This window comes from Rhinoraja longicauda, chromosome 3 (genome assembly GCF_053455715.1).
Source record: "Rhinoraja longicauda isolate Sanriku21f chromosome 3, sRhiLon1.1, whole genome shotgun sequence".
NCBI classification, from domain to species: Eukaryota; Metazoa; Chordata; class Chondrichthyes; order Rajiformes; family Arhynchobatidae; genus Rhinoraja; species Rhinoraja longicauda.
Window position 1 is genome coordinate 62,433,377 of NC_135955.1, and position 22,666 is coordinate 62,456,042.

The following is a 22,666-nucleotide window of genomic DNA, read 5'->3' on the forward strand; positions in this document are numbered from 1 at the left end:
TTTGTTTTTGTCGCCAAAGTGGAAAACCTCATATTTATCTACATTATATTATAGACAATAGGTGCAGGAGTAGGCCATTCAGCCCTTCGAGCCAGCACCGCCATTCAATGCGATCATGGCTGATCACTCTCAATCAGTACCCCGTTCCTGCCTTCTCCCCATACCCCCTCACTCCGCTATCCTTAAGAGCTCTATCCAGCTCTCTCTTGAAAGCATCCAACGAACTGGCCTCCACTGCCTTCTGAGTCAGAGAATTCCACACCTTCACCACTCTCTGACTGAAAAAGTTCTTCCTCATCTCCGTTCTAAATGGCCTACCCCTTATTCTTAAACTGTGGCCCCTTGTTCTGGACTCCCCCAACATTGGGAACATGTTTCCTGCCTCTAATGTGTCCAATCCCCTAATTATCTTATATGTTTCAATAAGATCCCCCCTCATCCTTCTAAATTCCAGTGTATACAAGCCTAATTGCTCCAGCCTTTCAACATAAGACAGTCCCGCCATTCCGGGAATTAACCTAGTGAACCTACGCTGCACGCCCTCAATAGCAAGAATATCCTTCCTCAAATTTGGAGACCAAAACTGCACACAGTACTCCAGGTGTGGTCTCACCAGGGCCCAGTACAACTGTAGAAGGACCTCTTTGCTCCTATACTCAACTCCTCTTGTTATGAAGGCCAACATTCCATTGGCTTTCTTCACTGCCTGCTGTACCTGCATGCTTCCTTTCAGTGACTGATGCACTAGGACACCCAGATCTCGTTGAACATCCCCTCTTCCTAACTTGACACCATTCAGATAATAATCTTGCCTTTCTATTCTTACTTCCAAAGTGAAGAAAGTTACTCTAATTGCATCTGCATTAGAGGGCATTAGCTATGAAGAGAGGTTGGACAAATGTGGATTGGTTTCTCTGGTGCATCAAAGACTGAGGGTAGACCTGGCAGAATTCTATAAAATTATGAGGCATAGATAGGTTTTTTTCCAGGATGGAAAAATAGAATACAAGAAGGTGCAGGTCACTATCAAACAACAGTTCCCCTCCAAAGCGAAGTCTGTGCTGATTTGCTCATCCTCCTTCATTGTGACATCTATGTTCTGGAAACCCATTCCTAAAAGAATTTTTGGAGTACCATTCCCAGAAATTTAGAGCCATTTGACTAAAATTTGCATTCACTTTTGGATGGGCAGTAAAAACTGGCTTTGCCTGTAAAGATTGATCCCAATAATTGAATCCTTATTTTAGTACTTTGTGGGATTGTCATTTTTTTAATAGATATTTTTAATCCAAAATCCAAATCCAAAATCCAAAATAGCTTTATTTGTCATTCGTTCCGAACGAGATTACTTAGCCAGCAGTACAAAAAACGCAAGACACAACCCCAACACAAACATCCATCACAGTGACTCCAAACACCCCCTCACTGTGATGGAGGCCAAAAACTTCCCCTCTCTCTTCCCCCATGCCCCTCCCACGTACAGACAACTCGACCCCTACCGAGGCGACCGACCCGCACAGCCCCCGCAAGGAGATAGAAAGTCCACGCGGCCGAGCCGCACCGGGCGATGGAAGGCCCCGCGGCCGCACCGGGCGCTGTTCAGTCCCGTGGCCGCGCCGCACCGGGCGATGGAAGGCCCCACGGCCGCGCCGCACCGGGCACTGTTCAGTCCCGCGGCCGAGCCACGCCGGGCGATGGAAGGCCCCGCGGCCGAGCCGCACCGGGCGATGGAAGGCCCTGCGGCCGAGCCGCACCGGGCAATGGAAGGCCCCGCGGCCGAGCCGCACCAGGCGATGGAAGGCCCTGCGGCTGAGCCGCACCGGGCGATGGAATATTTCAGGTTCTATCTTAATCACGTGTGTGCATTCCATGTTTTATTTGCATTGTATGAGATTTACAAATCTATCATTTTTGCTACCATTAATTTGAAAATTCTTTGGTTGCTTCCCAAGGTTATTGGCATTACAGCATCCAGGAGGCAAGGTTATTCTTTAATCTGACAATTGATAGTAACAAGGACAGGGGAGGGAAATTTCTCACAGCAAAGGTTGCTAAATCTTTGTGGAGGATTTCTCTATAAGGACTTGCATCATTGTTTCACCACTGACTGCAGCCATGTATTAATCATATTCAAGCCATCAGAAAACTCAGCAGTAGAATTGGTTTCCTGATTAATAGTGGCAAGCCCTAACTTGATTTTAAGTAACGACTTTTAGGTCTTAGGAAGAAACAATAAATGTATTATTTCCTTACCCATTCCCTCCCATACTTTTCCTCATGAATTTCCAGCTCTTCCAACAAGCATTGAGTGTTTGTAGGCTGTTTAGTTGCACTGCTCATCTGCAATTTTCTCCTTGCTGAAGATGGATGCACTCCCAAAACTTGAATGATGAATGATTTTTTTTCCCCCATCTATAATCTGGTTTTGCTGTTCATATAACATCACATACAAAACTACTGCGGAACAGTGGCACAGCAGACGAGCTGCTGCCTGACAGCACCAGAGACCCAGGTTAGATCCTGATTATGGGTGCTGTCTATACAGAGCTTGTACATTCTCCCTGTGACCGCACGGGTTTTCTTCAGATCCTCTGGTTTGCTGCCCCATTCCAAAGACTTGCAGATTTGTAGGTTAATTGGCTTCTATAAATTGTCCCTAGGAATTTGGGATAGAACTAGTGAGATAGAATAGATCATTGGTTGGCACAGAATGGGCTGAAGGGCCTGTTTCCAGCCTGCATCTCTAAACTAAACACCTCTATGGTTAACTTTCATTGAAACTATTAACTTCCTGTCAGCAGACAGATGAACTTTGGGCCTTCCATGATTCTGCATTTTGGACATTTTAGCTTTTTTTGGGAACTAATGTTTCACATCTTCCTTCTGTTGCCTTAACTATGTTAAATTTACTACTTTGACAGGTTAGTCCGAACAATAAATGAGGATGCTATGGTGTGGTGTTTTAAATTTCTTTGTAGCATTTTTAATGCTTCAATTTGCTTTTGTCTAAATCCATTCACAAAATGCTGGAGTAACTCAGCAGGTCAGGCAGCATCTCGGGAGAGAAGGAATGGGTGACGTTTCTTGGGAATGCACCTCCAATGAAACAAATTAGAACAGTTTTAAAACAGAATAAAGTGCAAGTAGATCTGTGCCGGTTCAGCAGGACCGGTTCATAGCAGCTGTGGCCCTGGGGATGAAGCTGTTCCTGAGTCTGGAGGTGCGGGCGTAGAAGGCCTTGTATCGTCTGCCCGATGTTAGAAGTTCGAACAGACTGTTGCACGGGTGTGAAGAGTCTTTGTGGATGCTGGTGGCTTTTCTGAGGCATAGTGTGTTGTAGATGCACTCCAAGACTGGTAGCTGTGCTCCGATAGTCCTCTGAGCTCTATGGACTACCCGCTGAAGAGCTTTCCTCTCTGCCTCCGTGCAGCTGAGATACCACACAGGGATGCCATGTGTTAGGATGCTCTCTATGGGGCAGCAGTAGAAGGTCGTCAGCAGCTGTTGGGGTAGACCAGACTTTTTCAGTGTTCTTAGGTAGAACAGTCGTTGCTGTGCCTTCTTGACCAGCGCAGCAGTGTTAGTGGACCATGTTAGGTCCTCGACAAACTAGAACGGAACAGAAGCAAGGTTTTTGTTTCTATTGACAGCTTTTAAATTTGATTTATGGAGTAATTTTGGACACAAAGTTTGCCTGCAGACAACACAAGCAATTTGGAAGGTGAATGGTATGTTAGTCGGATTTGAAAGACTAAATACTGAGAGGCGGCTGCTTCTGGTTGGAGCGTATCGAGCAAAGGAAGAAATACTTAAGCATTTGTCCAATTAGGATTGAGACAAGTAAATATTTCTTTGCAGAAGATTGTAGATCTTCAGAATTGTGTGTCCTTGGAGATCAAAAATGTTCAATTGTTTTTTAACACCGGGCATGTTCTATTGTGGGATATATTTAAATCTAATAGACTTTGATTTCTTGGCACAAAGGGAATTGAAGAATATGAAGTTTAGGTAATAATTCAAAGGATTATCCATGAATTAGTGGAATGGTTGGGATGACTTAACAACTGAATTCCCTGCTACCATTTCCTTGATTTTCATGAACAAAATATGCTCATTTTGTAAATGTGCATTATGAATTATTAAAAAATCTGTTCCTGGAATTCATGGAATCATCATACTAATTTTTCTACTACATGTGACCCCAAAATGCGCAAACAGTTTTGGTTTTCTAGATTATGTGATGCAGTGGAATGGGAGGTGGTGAATTTGAGCTTTGCAGGATACAAAAAGAAAACAGAATAGCAATGTCAGCATTACGCCCTTTGGGTTAATATATATGACATAGACTACATCCATGTTACTGTTTCCAGCTCAGAGAAGATTGTGTTACAGGTACCACCACACAGTACACTTTCCCTCTATCTCTGTATAGCAAAACAGTTAAATATGGCTTTGGCCACTTTGCAAGGATGAGAGGGGAACATGTTCCCAATGTTGGGGGAGTCCAGAACAAGGGGCCACAGTTTAAGAATAAGGGGTAGGCCATTTAGAACTGAGATGAGGAAAAACTTTTTCAGTCAGAGAGTTGTGAATCTGTGGAATTCTCTGCCTCAGTAGGCAGTGGAGGCCAATTCCCTGAATGCATTCAAGAGAGAGCTGGATAGAGCTCTTAAGGATAGCGGAGTCAGGAGGCATGGGGAGAAAGCAGGAACGGGGTACTGATTGAGAATGATCAGCCATGATCACATTGAATGGTGGTGCTGGCTCGAAGGGCTGAATGGCCTCCTCCTGCACCTATTGTCTATTGTAAGAACTCTCATTTGCGAACTAATTATTACTGAACAGACAGGCCGAGGTGAAATTGCTTCAGTGAAATGTACCCTGGAAAACTACAAAGATCAGATCTCTAAAACATTCCATCACCCTGCCAACTTCCAGTTTTGTTTTTACAGTGTGGTTCTGGCAAAAATTAGCCCCTTTTTCCTTCAGATAGAAAGTTGATTAACTCAAAAACTCAGAAACCACGGAAATAAATGTGCTGTGAGTAAAATTGATAGGAGTATATAATATTATGAGAGGTATTAATATGATAGACTGTCAGAACCTTTTTCCAAGGATGGAAATATCAAAAACGAGAGGGCATAGCTTTAAGGTGAGAGTGGCAAAGTTTAACTATTTGCGGGGCGTTTTACTACACAGAGGGGCTGGAATGCGCTGCCAGAGCTGGTGGTGGAGGCAGATAGTGGCATTTAAGAGACTTTTAGGTAGTTGCATGGATATGCAAGGAATGGATGAATGTGGAATACTGTATGTGCAGACAGATAAGAGTTGTCTAGGCATCATGGCTGGCACAGACATCGTGAGTGATTGCTCCTGTCTGAAGAAACGTCTCAACCCGACACATCTCCCAACCATGGTCTCCAGAGATGCTGCCTGACCTGCTGAGTTGCTCCAGCACTCTATGTCGTTTTGTGTATTAACCAGCAAGTGAAGTTATTTGTTTCTACTGTTCCTGTTCTGTACTGTTGTATGTGAATAGCAATAAATCAAAACGGGGAAAAAAAAAACCACTGGCCCTCAATTCGTTTGGGTTGGCAAATAAACATTTCACAAACACAATCAATCATTGTACATAAACATTTTTTTAGAATAGTGCTTCAACTGTTACCGGGAAGATGATCAAACATAAGGCTGACCACAGTATCTGTCCTTCAATCAGATTATATATGTAGTTAATGTTCTAACTGGTATTTTGTTTCAATGTTTTCAAAAAGTTTTCTAAATAATTCAGCGTTTTCAGTGAACCGATCATTTAATGTGTTGAGATGCAGACCCAGGCGAACAAAATACAATTTATGTTTTGATGATGTACAGATTCCAGCACCAAAAAGAGGAGAAATAGTGCGACAAATTGGCGATGCTCTGAGAAAGAAACTTAAAGTCCTGGGCAACCTGGTAGGTGAAATTTGGTAAACAATTGTATGTTTTCTCTTTAGAAAAAATATATAGATTGTAGGTGAATATTTCACCATTTCAAGAGGTTAATTTAATTAATAACCTTAATAGTATTGTTTTGCAATGTAATATTGCCGACATCAGCAGGAACAAGCAAGTAAAATGAAGTATAAAACCTAAAATCATTTTGAAATTTTCTTCAAAAAAATTTAACAATCCACAATGGTAAAGCAGATGAGACAATAGAATTGTCCCAAATTACTTTCATCTTGGTTTTTGCCTTAACTGATGAACTATTGCAGGTAAACGTTCAAAATTCGGAGGGGAGGGGAAAGACAAAATATAGTAGTATTAGATTTATTTCTATTTTCTATTGATTCTAACAGTTATTCAGTCAGGTGGTTGGAATTTTGAGGAATCAAATGTGTTGAGGTGATCTATTTAAGTTGGGGTCTCTCCATATATCAGAAGGTGTAAAAAAAAAAGTTAACATTTCAGCTGAGTGATTTATCAGTCTGATTTGATGCTTTATCCTCTCGCCCTCTCTCTCGTCCCCCCCTCTCTCTCGCCCCCCCCTCTCTCTCGCCCCCCTCTCTCTCGCCCCCCTCTCTCTCGCCCCCCTCTCTCTCGCCCCCCTCTCTCTCGCCCCCCCTCTCTCTCGCCCCCCCTCTCTCTCGCCCCCCCCTCTCTCTCGCCCCCCCTCTCTCTCGCCCCCCCTCTCTCTCGCCCCCCCTCTCTCTCGCCCCCCCTCTCTCTCGCCCCCCCCTCTCTCTCGCCCCCCCTCTCTCTCGCCCCCCCCTCTCTCTCGCCCCCCCCTCTCTCTCTCTCTCTCTCTCTCTCTCTCTCTCTCTCTCTCTCTCTCTCTCTCTCTCTCTCTCTCTCTCTCTCTCTCTCTCTCTCTCTCTCTCTCTCTCTCTCTCTCTCTCTCTCTCTCTCTTTAATTTGCTTACACGTAGGATAATGAAAAATAAATGTATGACTGGAGATGTAATGGGGTTATATATTTTTAAGGGACTTGGTTAGAGTGTATAACTGATCAGTAATGTAAGATTTTGAGGGAAATTTGGGGAATGTTTCCCTGAATCCAGCACATTTGTTCCTTTAAATCACACAAGCAACAACATCAAAAATATCAAAAGTGATTATCTGCTTTGTGCAAATTAGCTGTCATGTTTTGGGGCACTTTAGAACATTTCAGCAAATGTATTTTAGTTCTGTCTTTATCTTTGAGACACAATACTGGAATTATGTATTTTAATTAATTTATAGTGAGGTTTTTCAAATTTTAATTTTAGTCTAATCATGCGAAAATTGAAATGGAAAATTGACTTTGCAAGAGGAGCATTAATAGAAGTATCTACGGGGGGCTGATTTATGACATTGAAAGGATTTGCATTGCCTTCTTTATTTTCGGGTATTGTTGCCTAAAATCCAGAATAGGAGCCTGAACATTCACAACTCTGAGAGCCTAATGTGTTATCTGTAAACAATCAAATTCTATTTTGACTTTTTCCTTTTGACTTTTTAAGGTTTCTTTGGAGATGGGGAAAATTTCTGTTGAAGGGGTAGGAGAAGTTCAAGAATATATAGATATTTGTGACTATGCGGTTGGACTATCACGAATGTTTGGAGGACCTGTACTACCATCTGAACGTAAGCCCTCAATAGTGGTGTGAATGCTGATTTCATTGTTCTTTTGTTCATGTCTCTTCCATTTAATAAATGCAGTCAAGTAAAAGCTGCAGTTGAGATGTAAAATAATCCAACATGGGTATTAGTGTTTCACCCTGAGAGCTAGGAATCTTTTGTTTGAAAATAGTAGGCAAGAGTTTAGTTTCTTACCCGGGAATACTTTTCACGTTTCAATGACCATCAGGTTAATGTGAACAACTTTCCAAGTTCATTCCTGTAATTTATTATTGTCCAAAGGTATAAATGCTTGAAAGTAAATGTTTAGCTTGGTTTATGGTTAACAAATTGCAAAGTTATTTTCCAACTGCTTTGGTGCCACATGACATTGGGATTAATTTAGTCAGCTGCAAAATATTCTACAGTTAGTTAAAACATAGGCATCATTGTAAATTGTGTAATAATTCCTAACTGCTTTAATTAACACTGCTGTTATGATCAATAATCCCTTCAACAATACAAATATCAAGTCATAGTTATTTTCATATGCTTACCGTATGTAAGGTATGGGAACAATGTCAAATTATTGGGATGGAAGGTGAAGGGAACTCTATCCTTCCACCCAGAAGAATGGATGAGAGCAGAGGTGTGGAGGAAATAGATGAGATCCAGTCAAGGTCTCTGTCCACCATGGTTCAGAAAGGATAATAACATCCAGGAAACACTTCTGAGGAAAGTCTCATTGGAGTAAATATGATGGAGGAACTGGGGAAATGGTTTGGAGACTGTGCAGGAGGCAGAGTTGGAGAAAATATAGTCTGCCTATTTTCTCATCCTATACCTAAATCGATTCATTTTGATATCAGTTTCATTGGGTGGCACGGTGGCGCAGCGGTAGAGTTGCTGCCCTAAAGCGCCAGAGACCTGGATTTGTTCCTGAACACGGTGCTTGTCTGTACGGTGTTTATTCGTTCTCCCCGTGACCGGAGTGGGTTTTCCCCGGGATCTCCGGTTTCCTCCCACATTCTAAAGGCATACAGGTTTGTAGGCTAATTGACTTGGTATAATTGTAAATGGTCCCTAGTGTGTGTAGAATAGCATTAATGTGCGGAGATTGCTGGTGAGCGCAGACTCGGTGGGCTGAAGGGCCTGTTTCCAGGCTGTATCTTTAAACTAAACTAATTGCAACACGGTTCTTTAATAACAACTTGGTTTAATCTATTGTTAATTAAATAGGGTGGTGCAGTGGCAGAGTTAGTTGAGCAGCTGCCTCACAGTGCCAAAGGCCCAGGTTTGATCCTGACCTTGGGTGTGATCTTAAACTCCGGTGCTGTCTCTGTGGAGTTTCTTCCGGATGCTCAGGTTTCATCCTTCATCTAAAGAAAATGCATGGGTTTGTAGGTTAATTGCCCTCGGTAAATTGTCCCACAATGTGTGGGAGTGGATAACAAAATGGATAACACAGAACTGGTATGGACAGATGGTAGGCATGGTGTCAGTGGACTGTAGGGCCTGTATCCAGGCTCTATCTTTAAACTTAATCTAAATAGTGTTGTATTGGGAGCGACGTTTCCTGATTTAAAAATAAGTAAATTTGAAAATTGAAAGGGAATGTACTCTCATGCGAGGTGAGGAATTTCTGTGATGTTCCTCCCTATCTCTCACAATAACTTCAATGGCAGTTGAGTTGAATTCCCTGTCCCACCCCATACAAATGATATAATTATTAGAAAAACTGTCATGAAATTATACATCTATTTGGTTTTTATCACATTGGAGAATATGTCAAGAAATATTTCATGGTTTTCCATAAAATCTTTCCAAGGTCCGGGACATGCTCTCATTGAACAGTGGAATCCAATAGGTCTGGTAGGAATCATCACTGCATTTAACTTCCCAGTGGCAGTTTATGGATGGAACAATGCTCTTGCACTTGTCTGCGGAAACTGTTGCTTATGGTAAGTTATTTTGCCGGCAATGCATTCATTGTGCTTTTCATATTGATATATTTGCCTTAATCATAAAAGTGTTTATATTTAGAGTGTGTTACCTGATCTATGAATATTCAAGAAGATGGGATAACCTTTGGGATAATTCCCAGTCTAGCCGTTCTTATAACTCTAGCTCTTGTCTTTTACTTTAATTTTGCAAAAATTACACAACAGTCAGAACAAATAAATAACATAATAGAACCAACTAATTTTATAAAAGCAATTTGTGTGGTGATGCTGAAAAAGGTGGGCTGTGATACAAAATTAAATTATTTGAAAAAGCCAGCATTCACATGAGAGGCTGAATAGCCTTCTATATTGTGTAATTTTATAACTGGGTGTATACTAGAAATATTATTTCAAATTTACAGTTCTATCAATAAATGCAGAATAATGTTAATTTTGGTTAGTTTTTGTACTAGGAGTTAGTTTTAGATACGATGGGATATCAATAAAATTAGCAAATTCCACTGCAATTAAGTTTAAGCAGAAAACTCCCTGACAAAAGATTCAGCTGATTCTTGATTTTTGAATTGGTTGCTCATTGATAGGCTTGATCATGATGGGCTGAATGGCCTGTTCCCATGCAGAATGACTCCATGAATGTAATATCATGGTAACAAACAGCTGCTGGAATTTACATAATGTCATAAAAAAACTTTTCCTGCATTAAGCATGGCTTTATCAGTGATTTATTGAGATTTTAAATGCATTAAAAACTTTTATCCATTCATTCTATGTTTTTTAGGAAAGGAGCTCCAACCACACCTCTCACTAGTGTTGCTGTAACAAAGTAAGTTTTTTGCAGGGATGTTGTTTTGTCCTTGTTCATCAAGAATACAATACTAAAATCGTAAAATATTTCCATAAGATTTGTATGTACATTTGACCCCTTTTTTTTAACATAAATGTAAAGGAAGTGTCGGAAACACTTGGGGGTCTGAAACGTATATTTTTTTCAAACAAAATTCCTCTTTTGAATATTGATTAACAGTGGCGTCCCAAGGGCTAACTTGTTTGGGTTTAAATATTAAGCTTAAATTACATTTCCAAGTTGGTTTTATATATTTTGCACATCACGGAATTCCCAATCTGACCCAGTTCCAGTTTTAAAGTCCACTCTCTGTCCTTACTTTACTGCATGAGCAACTTGCAGTCATGAACTTTCTGGTCCAAATTTATGTGAACTTGACTGAATTTTCTTAGATTCATTTTTTTATCCAACATGTTTCTATTTTATAATCATTGCAGTGTACTGTAAGTTACTTGAACGGCTTGTTCCAATCAATTTAACAGTAATCCAAAAAGTTGCAGAAAGAAGATTACATTTTTATCAATGGCTGCTATGGCAATTAAAACAGTGTTTCTCTTAACTCTATACAGTGGGCCAATTAACCCATTGAGTCCATACCAGTTCCAAGCAGAACCACCCCATCTCTTGCATTCCCCTTATTATTTCCCTGTAGCTCTGCAACTTATTCTGTCACAGGCCCCTCCCTATTTTACCACCATGTATTAGAGATGTGGGAAGAAACACAGGGAACCCCTCAAAAAGGTAACATAAAAACTCCACAGAAATAGTGTGTGACATTGAAATCGAACCTGCATTGCTGTAGCTGTGAGGCCATAGCACGAACTGGTGCGCCACTGTGCTGCACTTTGTTTTTACACTCCCTAATAGTGAAATTAAATTTTAACTTTACAAGTGGTTTTTCTTGTTTTTCTTTCTAGAATTGTTGCGCAGGTTTTGGAAGATAATAAATTACCCGGAGCAATTTGTTCCTTAACCTGCGGAGGTGCTGACATTGGGTAAGTGAAGTGTGAATATTTACCATAAGCCAATGCTCCTTAGGAGATGTTCATTCTCCTAAAATATATCAGGTTGTCATCTGGGTTATTATTGTTCTATACACCAGAACAAAAGTGGTGTGTTGTTTGGAACAACAATCAGTCTGTTGTTCACTTGTGGGTGCTCTAAATGTGCATTGCTGCATTTTGTTCCAAACTTCAGTTGACTTAGTGGCAGCAGACACGGCATTGCATAGTTTTTTTAAGTTGGAGCAGGTTGCCCATTTTAAGGCGGCTGGCCATTTGGTCAAATTGCGGAAAAGAGATTTAAGGGTCTCGAGAGCGAGCCTTACGGTGAGATTGAGCAGGCAAGGACTTTATTCCTTGGAGCACAGAAGGTTGAGAGGTGATCTTGTAGAGATGTATTGAAACATGAGGGAAATAGATAGGGTACGGGAATCAAGAAGTAAAGGGCAAAGGTTTAAGGTGAGAGGGGAATCATTTACCAGCAACCTGAAGGCCACTTTATCCCTACAAAGGATTGCGGGTATATCGAATGCGCTGCTAGAGGAGGTAATTAAGACGGGTACTATCACCGCATTTAAAAGATGTTTGGACAGGTAAATGGATAGGAAAGGTTTAGAGAGATATGGGAGCATGGGAAAATGAAACTGCTTTCGTGGAGTATCTTGGTCATATGGACAGTTGCACCAAAAGGACTGTTTCATCTCTCTTTGATTCAATGAGAGAAGTCTACACAGAGAAGAGAGAAAGAGGAAAAAAACGCCTGCCCAATCTCCCCCTCAGCCTCTTGTGCTCCAAGGAATAAAGTCCTACTCTGCTTAGGCCCTCGAGTCCTGGCAGCATCCTCAGAGATGGCAACATCCTTGTTTTACCTGTTTTTCTCGATCTCTTCCTGCTCACCCCTCATGCCCATCCCCCTCCTTCTCACTGACATTGAATGGATAAATAAGAATTAAAATTTAGTGTATGGTGGTGAAAAGCTGCTGGGGGAGGATGTTATGATCAATACGGAGAGGATAGACTACTCTTTTCATGGTCACCTAGAATGTCTTTGTGACCTTAAATGTTGACTTAATAGCGTGAATGGAAATCTCAAATCATCTTGCAAGGAATTCTGAGTTTGATGCGCACTTCTCTGTGAAGCGTTGACATGTTCAAGGACTTAGCAGAGCAGGGGCAGACTTGGAATTGAAGAGAGAGTTTGCTCGTTGGTTTAATTAAACTTGCCAGGTGCCATCTGGGTAAACTTTCATCAGTACATAATTGAGTATTCGGGAAAATGATTGCCTTTCTAAATTTCTCTCTTTTTGCTTTTAGTACTGCAATGAGTAAAGATGAGCGAATAAATCTCTTGTCCTTTACTGGAAGTACAAATGTTGGAAAACAAGTTTCTTTAGTAGTTCAGGAGCGATTTGGTAAGGGATTGTTATAGCTGTATCTCTGATGTTTATTTTTCCTTTGAAGTTGATAATTTTAAATGGATTGCATTGGTTGTTCATCAATAAAGAATGTGAAAATTAATTATCTCTTTTACTTTCCGTTTTAGGACGACAACTTCTGGAGCTTGGTGGCAATAATGCTATTATTGGTAAAGTATTGAAGTATTTGGAGAACTAATATTTTAGCAAAGCCATGGAGCCAGGTTGGAAATATTTTCTATTTCCAATTCCTCTTGCATAAGGCCCTCTCAGATCTGGGACAACTTTTGCATCTCATTTCATAAGACAAAGGAGGAGAATTAGGCAATTCAGCCCATTGTTTACTCAAAGTATTTTCTTATTACCATTTGGGAACTTGGAACCTGGAGTCTGATGCATAAGTACAAAAGGGTTTGATCGCCTGGTATTCAGGGAGAGCTAGCTAACTGGATGTGTAGGAAGGAACTGCAAATGCTGGTTTAAACTGAAGATGGACACAAAATGCTGGAGTAACTCAGTAGGACAGGCAGCATCTCCTTCTATCCAAAGATGCTGCCTGTCCCGCTGAGTTACTCCAGCATTTTGTGTCTACTCTTAGCTAAATGGATACATGGTTTGGCTTCATGGTAGGAAGCATTCGGTGGTGGTGAAAGGTTATTTATCAGACTGGAGGCATGTGCCTAGAGGTGCAGGGCCCTTTATTGTTTGTCATCTACATCATTGATTTGGATGAGAATTTCAAGGTATGATTAGTAAGTGCAAATTCCAATGCCCCATGTACTATCCCACCCTTTACCTAATCTATTGAGTTGACAATACTCAGTTAGAAATATGTTGGGAGTTTCACTGTTACAAATCACCTCTTCCCTAATACCGATTATGTGAATAAAATAATTAAAAGATAATATTGACTTTGTTTTTCTATAATTTAGTGTTGTATGTTTAGCTGACAACTAAAGCTCAGTTTAATGTTCAGCATGAACTGTTTTTAAACAACTTATCAAGCCTTTAAAAAAGGGTTAGTAAATCATAAAATGGGAAGAAGGCAGGAGGATGGGATGGAGAGGAAAAAATAGATCAGCCGCAATCGAAGAGCGAAGCAGATTTAATGGGCTGAATGGTCTAATTCTGTTCCTATGCCTTTTGATCTTATGTGTAAGAAAGAACTGCAGATGCTGGTTTAAATCGAAGGTAGACACAAAATGCTGGAGTAACAGCGGGACAGGCAGCATCTCTGGAGAGAAGGAATGGGTGACATTTTGGGTCAAGACCCTTCTTCAGACTGATGTCAAGGGAGTGGGCGGGACAAAGATAGAATGTAGTCGGAGACAGTAAGACTGGTGGGAGAACGGTGGAGGAGATAGAAAGGGAAAGCAAGGGCTATTTGAAGTTAGAGAAGTTAATGTTCATCCCGCTGGGGTGTAAGCTACCCAAGCAAAATATGAGGTGCTGTTCCTCCAATTTGCCCTGGGCCTCACTCTGACAATGGAGGAGGCCCAGGACAGAAAGATCAGATTGGGAATGGGAGGTGGAGTTGAAGTGCTGAGCAACTGGGAGATCAGGTAAGTTAAGACGGACTGAGCGGAGGTGTTCATTGAAACGATCGCCGAGCCTGCGTTTGGTCTCACCGATTTAGAGAAGGTGACACCTGGAACAGCGGATGCAGTAGATGAGGTTGGAGGAAGTGCAAGTGAGCCTCTGCTTCACCTGGAAAGACTGTTTGTGTCCATGGATGGAGTCGAGGGGGAGGTAAAGGGACAGGTGTTGCTTCTCCTGCGAGGGGAAAGTACCTGGGGAGGGATGGTTTGGGTAGGAAGGGGCGAGTTGACCAGGGAGTTTCGAAGGGAATGGCTCTGCGGAAAGCAGAAAGGGGTGGAGATGGGAAGATAGTGGGATCGCGTTGGATTATATGTTGTATGCGACAGCTGATGGGGTGGAAGGTGAGGACAAGGGGAACTCTGTCCTTGTTACGAATGGGGGGAGGGGGAGCAAGAGCGGAGCTGTGGGATATTGAGGAGACCCTAGTGAGAGCCTCATTTGCAATGGAAGAGGGGAACCCCTGTTTCCTAAAGAATGAGGACATCTCTGATGCCCTAGTATGGAAAAGCTCATCCCGGGTGCAGATGTGGTGTAGACGGAGGAATTGAGAGTAGGGGATAGAGTCTTTACAGCAAGCAGGGTGGGGAGAAGTGTAGTCTAGATAGCTATGGGAGTCAGTAGGTTTGTAGTAGATGTCGTTCAAAGGTCTGTTTCCTGTGATGGAGACGGTGAGATCTAGAAATGGTAGGGAGATGTCGGAGATGGTCCAAATGAATTTGAGTGCTGGATGGAAATTGGTGGTGGAGTTGATGAAGTCAGTGAGTTCTGCATGGGTGCAGGAAGTAGCACCAATGCAGTCGTCAATGTAGCGGAGGTAGAGTTCGGGGATAGGGCCAGTGTACGCCTGGAACAGTGATTGTTAGATGTACCCTACAAAGAGGCAGGCGTAGCTAGGGCCCATGCGAGTGCCCATAGCTACGCCTTGGATTTGGAGGAAGTGGGAGGGGTTGAAGGAGAAGTTGTTGAGGGTAAGGACCAGCTCTGCTAGGCTGAGGAGAGTATTGGTAGACGGAAATTGGCTGGTTCTGTGGTTGACGAAGAAATGGGAGGGCTTTTAGACCTTTCTGGTGGGGATGGAGTACTTCAGCTGGTAACCATTAAGGGGCTCATTTATGAGGATTCTTCGAAATGTAACATTTTAACTTCCAATCTCACTTCAGTCATAGAGTGATACAGTGTGGAAATAGGCCCTTCGGCCCAACTTGCCCACACCGGCCAACAATGCCCCAGCTACACTAGTCCCACTTGCCTGCGCTTGGTCCATATCCCTCCAAACCTGTCCTATACATGTACCTGTCTAACTGTCTCTTAAACGATGGGATAGTCCCAGCCTCAACTACCTCCTCTGGCAGCTTGTACCATATGCCCACCACCCTTTGTGTGAAAAAGTTACCCCTCGGATTCCTATTAAATATTTTCCTCTTCACCTTGAACTTTTGTCCTCTGGTCCTCGATTCCCCTACTTTGGGTGAGAGACTCTGTGCATCTACCCGATCTATTCCTCTCATGATTTTGTACACCGCTCATCCCCTTGTGCTCCATGGAATAGAGACCCAGCCTACTCAACCTCACACCCTCTAGTCCTGGCAACATCCTTGTAAATCTTTTCTGAACCCTTTCAAGCATGACAATATCTTTCCTATGACACGGTGCCCAGAAACTGAACACAATATTCTCAATGTGGTCTCACCAATGTCTTATACAACTACAACAAGACCTCCCAACTTCTATACTCAATACTCTGACTGATGAAGGCCAAAGTGCCAAAAACCTTTTTGACCTGGAGGGAGTTGGATCATGTGCAGTAGAGGTGATTAGTTTAATTTGGCATCATAATTGGCACAGATATTGTTGTTCTGTTCTATGTTCTAATTGATCTAAAATGTCTCCACTCCCAAAATAGACTATCAGAGCTATTTGACTGGTAACATTGTGATTTGGCATGGCAGCACCACCTATGACTGTCAAAGTCACCAAGGCATTTGATCTTTATGTCCTGCACAACATCTAGATAGTACCAAGTGATCTGTGCACTAGTGGAATCTAAGCAATCTAATATAATTTAAGCAGTTTTTCAAGTATTTGGATCAATGACAGGAGAAAGAAAACTTCAAGGTTATAAATAATGTTTATTTTAGTGGAACACAGGAAATATAATGAATAAGGCAACCAATCTATAATACAAGGGGGAGGTGGTAGGATTAATTAAGCAACAAGTCTCAAGGTCTTCTGCCCATCAGATCTCCACATACAAGCAAAGAGTCTCACGGCTTTCTGCTCATTGAGGGCTGGTCTGAAGAACTTGGGGGCCCTGGTACCGTATTTGACCCCAGTCCAAGGAGAAGTCCAAACATTCAATAAAACTCCTTGTTTTATAGATCAAGAGTACACAAAGATAAGCAGCACCTCGTGACAATCGTTTTGAGCCATATCAGCAATTTTAGAGGGGAAAAAAGTAAAAAGACACAAAATTAACTCAGCAGCTCTGCACGTACCATCTTAAGCCGTTTTTTGCTGGATGTTGTAAAGATTCTAACTTCATTCCCTTTACAGCGTGGGACAACTATGGACATTACTAAGGTTCTTTGTGCTGTTAACAGCTGGGTCTCATAGATTTTACCTCCCAGAACCTTTCTGTCTGACTCTTTAAAGTGCTTCTTAAACTTGCCCATTTGAAATATTTGATCAACAGCAATTGTGTAGCTTAGTATTAATATTTTGTATGATAACCTCGTATTAGCACCTTGGAACATTTTTACTTCTTTAAACTGCTGTATTCATGGAACTTATTGGTACTGATGTTATGAACACCAATTAAAAAGGAATTGATCAGTATTTGAGTAGAAGAGTATACCGTGATGTGGAAGAATGGATCTTTAGTGAAACCTCCTACTTCATCACTATGCTCTGTGAGATGGGTTCCAAAATCTTGTGTATACTGCAATTTGAGCAACCCCTTTAATTTGGTTAGTGGACGCAATTTTGAAATGAAAGTCTATGACAGTTATCCTGTTATCCTGTTTAAATATAAAATATATTTTTTCATTGGCATGGGTCCCACCAATTTAGAAAGAGTTATCACTTCAGCTGCCACATAGTTGAAAGAGTATTTGCTGGGTTGGCCACATCCCTCTATTTTGGCTTAAATGACTAGTTTCAGTTTGAAAAGGTAGTTACTCTGTTAGAGTGCCATCTTTCGGACAAGATGTTACAGCAAGGTGTAATAACAAGGAATTTCAGATGCTGGTTTATACCAAAGATGGACACAAAATGCTAGAGTAACTCAGCAGGTCAGGCAGCATCTCTGGAGATAATGGATAGATGATGTTTTGGGTCAGGACCTTCTTCAGACCTGAAACGTCTCCTATCCACTTTCGCCAGAGATGCTGCCTGAATGATGAGTTACTCTAGCATTTTGTGTCGATGTTTCAGCAAGGTCCTGTCTGCTCTTCCAGGTGGTCGTGCAAGATTCCATGGCACTACTTTGAAGAAGACAAGGAGAATGATCACGTGTTGTAACAATAGATACTCCTACAACAAGACCATCATCGCCTTGTGCTTTACGAAACCTTTATGTGCAAAGTAGCTGCAATGTTTTCTGCATGAGAGCAATAACTCGCCTTCTAAATACTTAATCATCATCATAGATTGCTTCGGGGAAGCCCAACATCTGAAGACTGAGGAAGGAATCTATAAATCTTTACTGCTGCTGCCTCATCTCAATGTTGTAAAACGAGTACTATTTGCTAAGGAATCCTAATTTTGTAAGCTGAAAATATTTCTATAAGTCCACATGCCATCCTCTGGTAAAAACTAGGTACTGCTAGTCGACCAGATTGGAATTAGGGTTGAAGCGTACTCGATTTGTTTTGTTGTTGCTTAGGTTTATTTTATACCTTTACCTGTAAAAATGCTAATAAGGACTCTTTTTTTTAAAAAAAATTTGCACTTGCAGGAATTTAATGCATTTTATTATGTCTGTAATAGTTTGTAGAAATTTTTATTTCTCTCTTAATATGAATGAATGAATGAATGTTTATTGGACAAGTATGGATATACAAGGAATGTGCCTTGGTGCTCCGCTCACAAATGACAACACAAACATACAGTTAACAATTACGAATAAAACATAAACACATCAAAACAATAAGGATACACCATTACGGTCTAGACATGTGGGGGAAAATAAACCAGAGCAAAAAAGAGACTACAGACTTTGGTTATTGAGTAGAACTATCACTCATGGAAAAAAGCTGTTTTTATGTCTGGCTGTGGCTGCTTTGACAGTCCGGAGTCGCCTTCCAGAGGGAAGTGCTTCGAAGAGTTATGAACAATATATGGATCTGTTGGACATAGTGCAAAGCTCTTACAAATGGAACAAACTATTCTGGGTTTTAATGTTTCTGAACTCTGGAATCACTTCTGTGTAACTGTCCCAGCCTCCAGTTTAAAGTAATCTGTATTTTAAATGAAGAATCCCCAGTTAATTTGTCATTGGAGAGCACTTCATCCCATTCTTTTCAAGTCCAATTGCTACATTGACATTTTGATCAAATGTTGATCATTTAGAGAATATTTAAGTAATTCACAAATGAGCCTTATATTAATTCATCCTTGGCAGGAAGCCAAATGTGATGTTAACCCTAAAACATAGATATCTACAATTGGAAGATTAATATATAACTAGGAGCCACATTAAATTGCTGGAATCGTGAGCAAAGCCCAAGAGCGAGAGGAACTCAGCGGTCAGGCAGCATCTATAGAGGAATGGACAGACAATGTTTTGGGTCGAGACCATTCTTCAGACTAATATGTAACTATCTTTATGTAATGAATGCAGGATTGTGTAGTTTGTTATAGAAGCAAGGAACTGCGAATGTTGGTTTACCAAAAAAGAAACAAAGTGCTGGAATAACTCAGTAGGTCAGAAAGCATCTCTCGAGAGCATGAATAGGTGACATTTCTGGTCGGGACCCTTCTTTAGACCGATTCCCACTGATCACAAATCCATGTTCTCCAGGGATGCTGCCTGACTGGCTGAATTACTCCAGCACTTTGTGTCTTTTTTTGTCCAGTTAGTGTAGTTTTTTTCTTTCAAATTACATTTTCCCTGTGTGAACAGACATGTTGTACCCAAATGCACAATTTGAAGCATTTAATTACATCTCTGCAGGTCTGAGCATTGAAGCATCTGACTTTAAATATGTTCATCGGTCATCCTTTTAGGAAATCAAGATAATCTTCTGCTGCAGTGTCTGGTGACCAAATATCTAATGGGAAATTTTGACTTGTATCAGAGTGTATGGTTTGTGAACACTTTTACAATCTGTTTGTTTCTCTGTGTTTCTTCATGGGATTTGACTAATATTGTCTTTTTCTTGGCAGTGTTTGATGATGCCAATCTAAACATGGTAATTCCATCTGTTCTGTTTGCTGCTGTGGGAACTGCAGGACAGAGATGCACAACAACCAGGCGGCTGGTGAGTTGTTACATCACAGTTGTTATAACTTTCCTAATAAATATTTTCTGAAGTAAACAATCAGTCACTTCTGACGCAGGTTTACTTGCTTAAAGAAAGAAAGAAACACTTGGCTCAAATTTAGATTTTAAAATTGCTTTTCATCAACATGAAGTGGGCCATTCCATTTTCTGCTTTTCCTTATAGTTTTTGCATGAAAGCATTCACGATGAGGTGGTGGAAAGACTGGTCAAGGCTTACACGCAGGTCCGAATTGGAGATCCATTGGACTGTAAGTTTAAAGAACCATTGTTTGTAGATTGAGAGCCATTGCCAGCAATAATTCATACGAGTAGCTGTTCAGAAAGAACACTGAAATGCACTTTTAAGTGACGAAATGGGGTCTAAGGTACAATAACACAATGTGAACAACACATAAGATGTGCTACCAGCAGGAAAAACACACTAGACAAGGTTTACTCAAATATTAAGAAGGGTTTCAGGTCAGCACCACTACCACACCTGGGGCAGTCAGATCACCTGTCCATATTCCTAACTCCAGCATACACCCCACTCAGGAGGAAAGCTCCAGTCACCATAAAGACTGTTAAGACATGGCCTGAAGGAGCTTCCTCGCAGCTGCAGGATTGCTTCGAAAGGACCAACTGGGATATTTTTGAGGATCAGGACTTGGAGGAGTACACATCAACTGTACTTTGCTACATCCAAAACTGTGTTGACAATGTCACCGTCGACAAACGCATCCGGTTGTATCCCAATCAAAAACCCTGGATGACAAAGGATGTCAGGTCTCTCCTCAAGTACCGTAACACCGCCTTCAGGTCTAGTGATAGAGCTCTATACAGTGCTGCTAGAACCAACCTGAAGAGAGGCATCAAGGATGCCAAAGCGTCCTACAAGAGGAAGATTGAGGACCACTTTTCCAACAATGACCCACGGCGGGTATGGCAAGGCATCCAGCACATCACCAACTACAAGACCAGCAACCGCACGACTGCCGACGGCGACGCCTCGCTGGCAGAGGAACTTAACTGTTTCTTTGCTCGTTTCGAGGTGAAAGCTACAGTGGCAGACATAACACCCTCTCCAGCACCTGACAGCAACACCTTCACTGTGCAGGAGTATGATGTTAAGCGCGTGCTCAGAGCAGTGAATCCCAGGAAAGCTGCAGGCCCCGATGGTGTGACGGGCAGAGTGCTGAGGGAATGTGCAGACCAATTATCTGAGGTCTTCACAAAAATCTTCAACCTGTCCCTTTTAAAATCCACCATCCCTCCCTGCCTGAAGTCCGCCACAATCATCCCACTGCCGAAAAAGTCTGTCATCAGCGGTCTTAACGACTACCATCCGGTAGCACTCACACCGGTCATCACAAAGTGCTTCGAGAGACTGGTCCTGCAGCACATCAAAGCCAGCCTCCCACCCACCTTCGACCCACACCAGTTTGCCTACAGAGCAAATAGGTCTACAGGGGATGCCATCGACACTGCTCTTCACACTGCACTGACCCACCTTGAACACCAGGGGAGCTATGTGAGGATGCTCTTCCTCGACTTCAGCTCTGCCTTTAACACGGTCATCCCGAGCAGACTGGTCACCAAACTTTCCGACCTTGGATTTTCCCAAACCATCTGCCAATGGATCAAGGACTTCCTGACCAACCGCCCCCAGACCGTCAAAATAGGCCCTCACCTCTCCTCCACCATTACACTGAGCACCGGCTCACCACAGGGCTGTGTGTTGAGCCCCATCCTTTACTCCCTCTACACTCACGACTGTGCCCCCACCCATCCCACCAACACCATCATCAAGTTCGCGGATGACACGACTGTGGTTGGACTCATCTCAGAAGGAGATGAGACAGCCTATAGGGATGAAATCCAAAGGCTGGCAGCATGGTGTTCAGTGAACAATCTGGTCCTGAACTCCTCCAAAACAAAGGAACTTATAATTGACTTTAGAAAAACCAGTGTAGATTACGACCCACTCTACATCAATGGGGTCTGTGTGGAAAGGGTACCAGCTTTCAGGTTCCTGGGTACGCACATCGCAGAGGATCTTACCTGGTCTACCAACACCATCACCACAGTAAAGAAGGCACAGCAGAGACTCCACTTCCTGAGGATCCTCAGGAAAACCAACCTGCAGGAGAAGCTCATGTTGTCCTTCTATCGCTGCTCCATCGAGAGTGTGCTGGCATACTGTATAACCACATGGTATGCCAGCTGCTCAGAAAAGGACAGGAAGGCCCTTCAGAGGGTCATCACGACGGCCCAGAAGATCATCGGCTGCTCACTGCCCTCCCTGGAGCACCTGTTCAGCCTACGCTGCCTCAGTAGAGCAGGCAAAATAATAAAAGATCCATCCCACCCCGGCCACCGTCTGTTTGTTCATCTGCCCTCTGGTCGACGTTTCAGGTCGATCAAATCCCGAACAAACAGACTTAAGAACAGTTTTTACCCCAGGGCCATACGAGAACTGAACACTACCTTTGCACTAGGCAACACCGTTAAAAAATCTTGTACTTAATATAATTGTATTTAATTGTATTTATGTATTTATTTGTTTTTGCATTTATTGCATATATGTTTGTATGCACCGTCAGGATTGGCTATTTTTTAATTTCGTTGTACTCGTTGCAATGACAATAAATGAATATTATTATATTATTATTATTATTATTATAAACTTAAAGTTAGGAGCATCATTAAAGCAAGCAAGCTGAGAGCAGCAATATTCGAAATTTAACACCACAAGTCTGGAAGAAAGGTTTAATTTTTCC

The 22,666-nt window shown here is 42.0% G+C and overlaps 1 protein-coding gene across 1 annotated transcript in view; it reads left to right on the top strand.

Annotated features, from left to right (window-relative positions):
- The window catches only part of aldh7a1 (aldehyde dehydrogenase 7 family, member A1), a 44,849-nt gene that overhangs the window by 8,696 nt on the left and 13,487 nt on the right, over positions 1-22,666 (top strand). Inside the window, exons 4-12 of the mRNA XM_078397001.1 lie at positions 5,875-5,955; positions 7,485-7,608; positions 9,410-9,542; positions 10,324-10,368; positions 11,307-11,384; positions 12,705-12,802; positions 12,934-12,975; positions 19,790-19,884; positions 20,071-20,155. Coding sequence (XP_078253127.1) covers positions 5,875-5,955; positions 7,485-7,608; positions 9,410-9,542; positions 10,324-10,368; positions 11,307-11,384; positions 12,705-12,802; positions 12,934-12,975; positions 19,790-19,884; positions 20,071-20,155 — 781 coding nt within the window. The remainder of the gene's footprint in view (positions 1-5,874; positions 5,956-7,484; positions 7,609-9,409; positions 9,543-10,323; positions 10,369-11,306; positions 11,385-12,704; positions 12,803-12,933; positions 12,976-19,789; positions 19,885-20,070; positions 20,156-22,666) is intronic.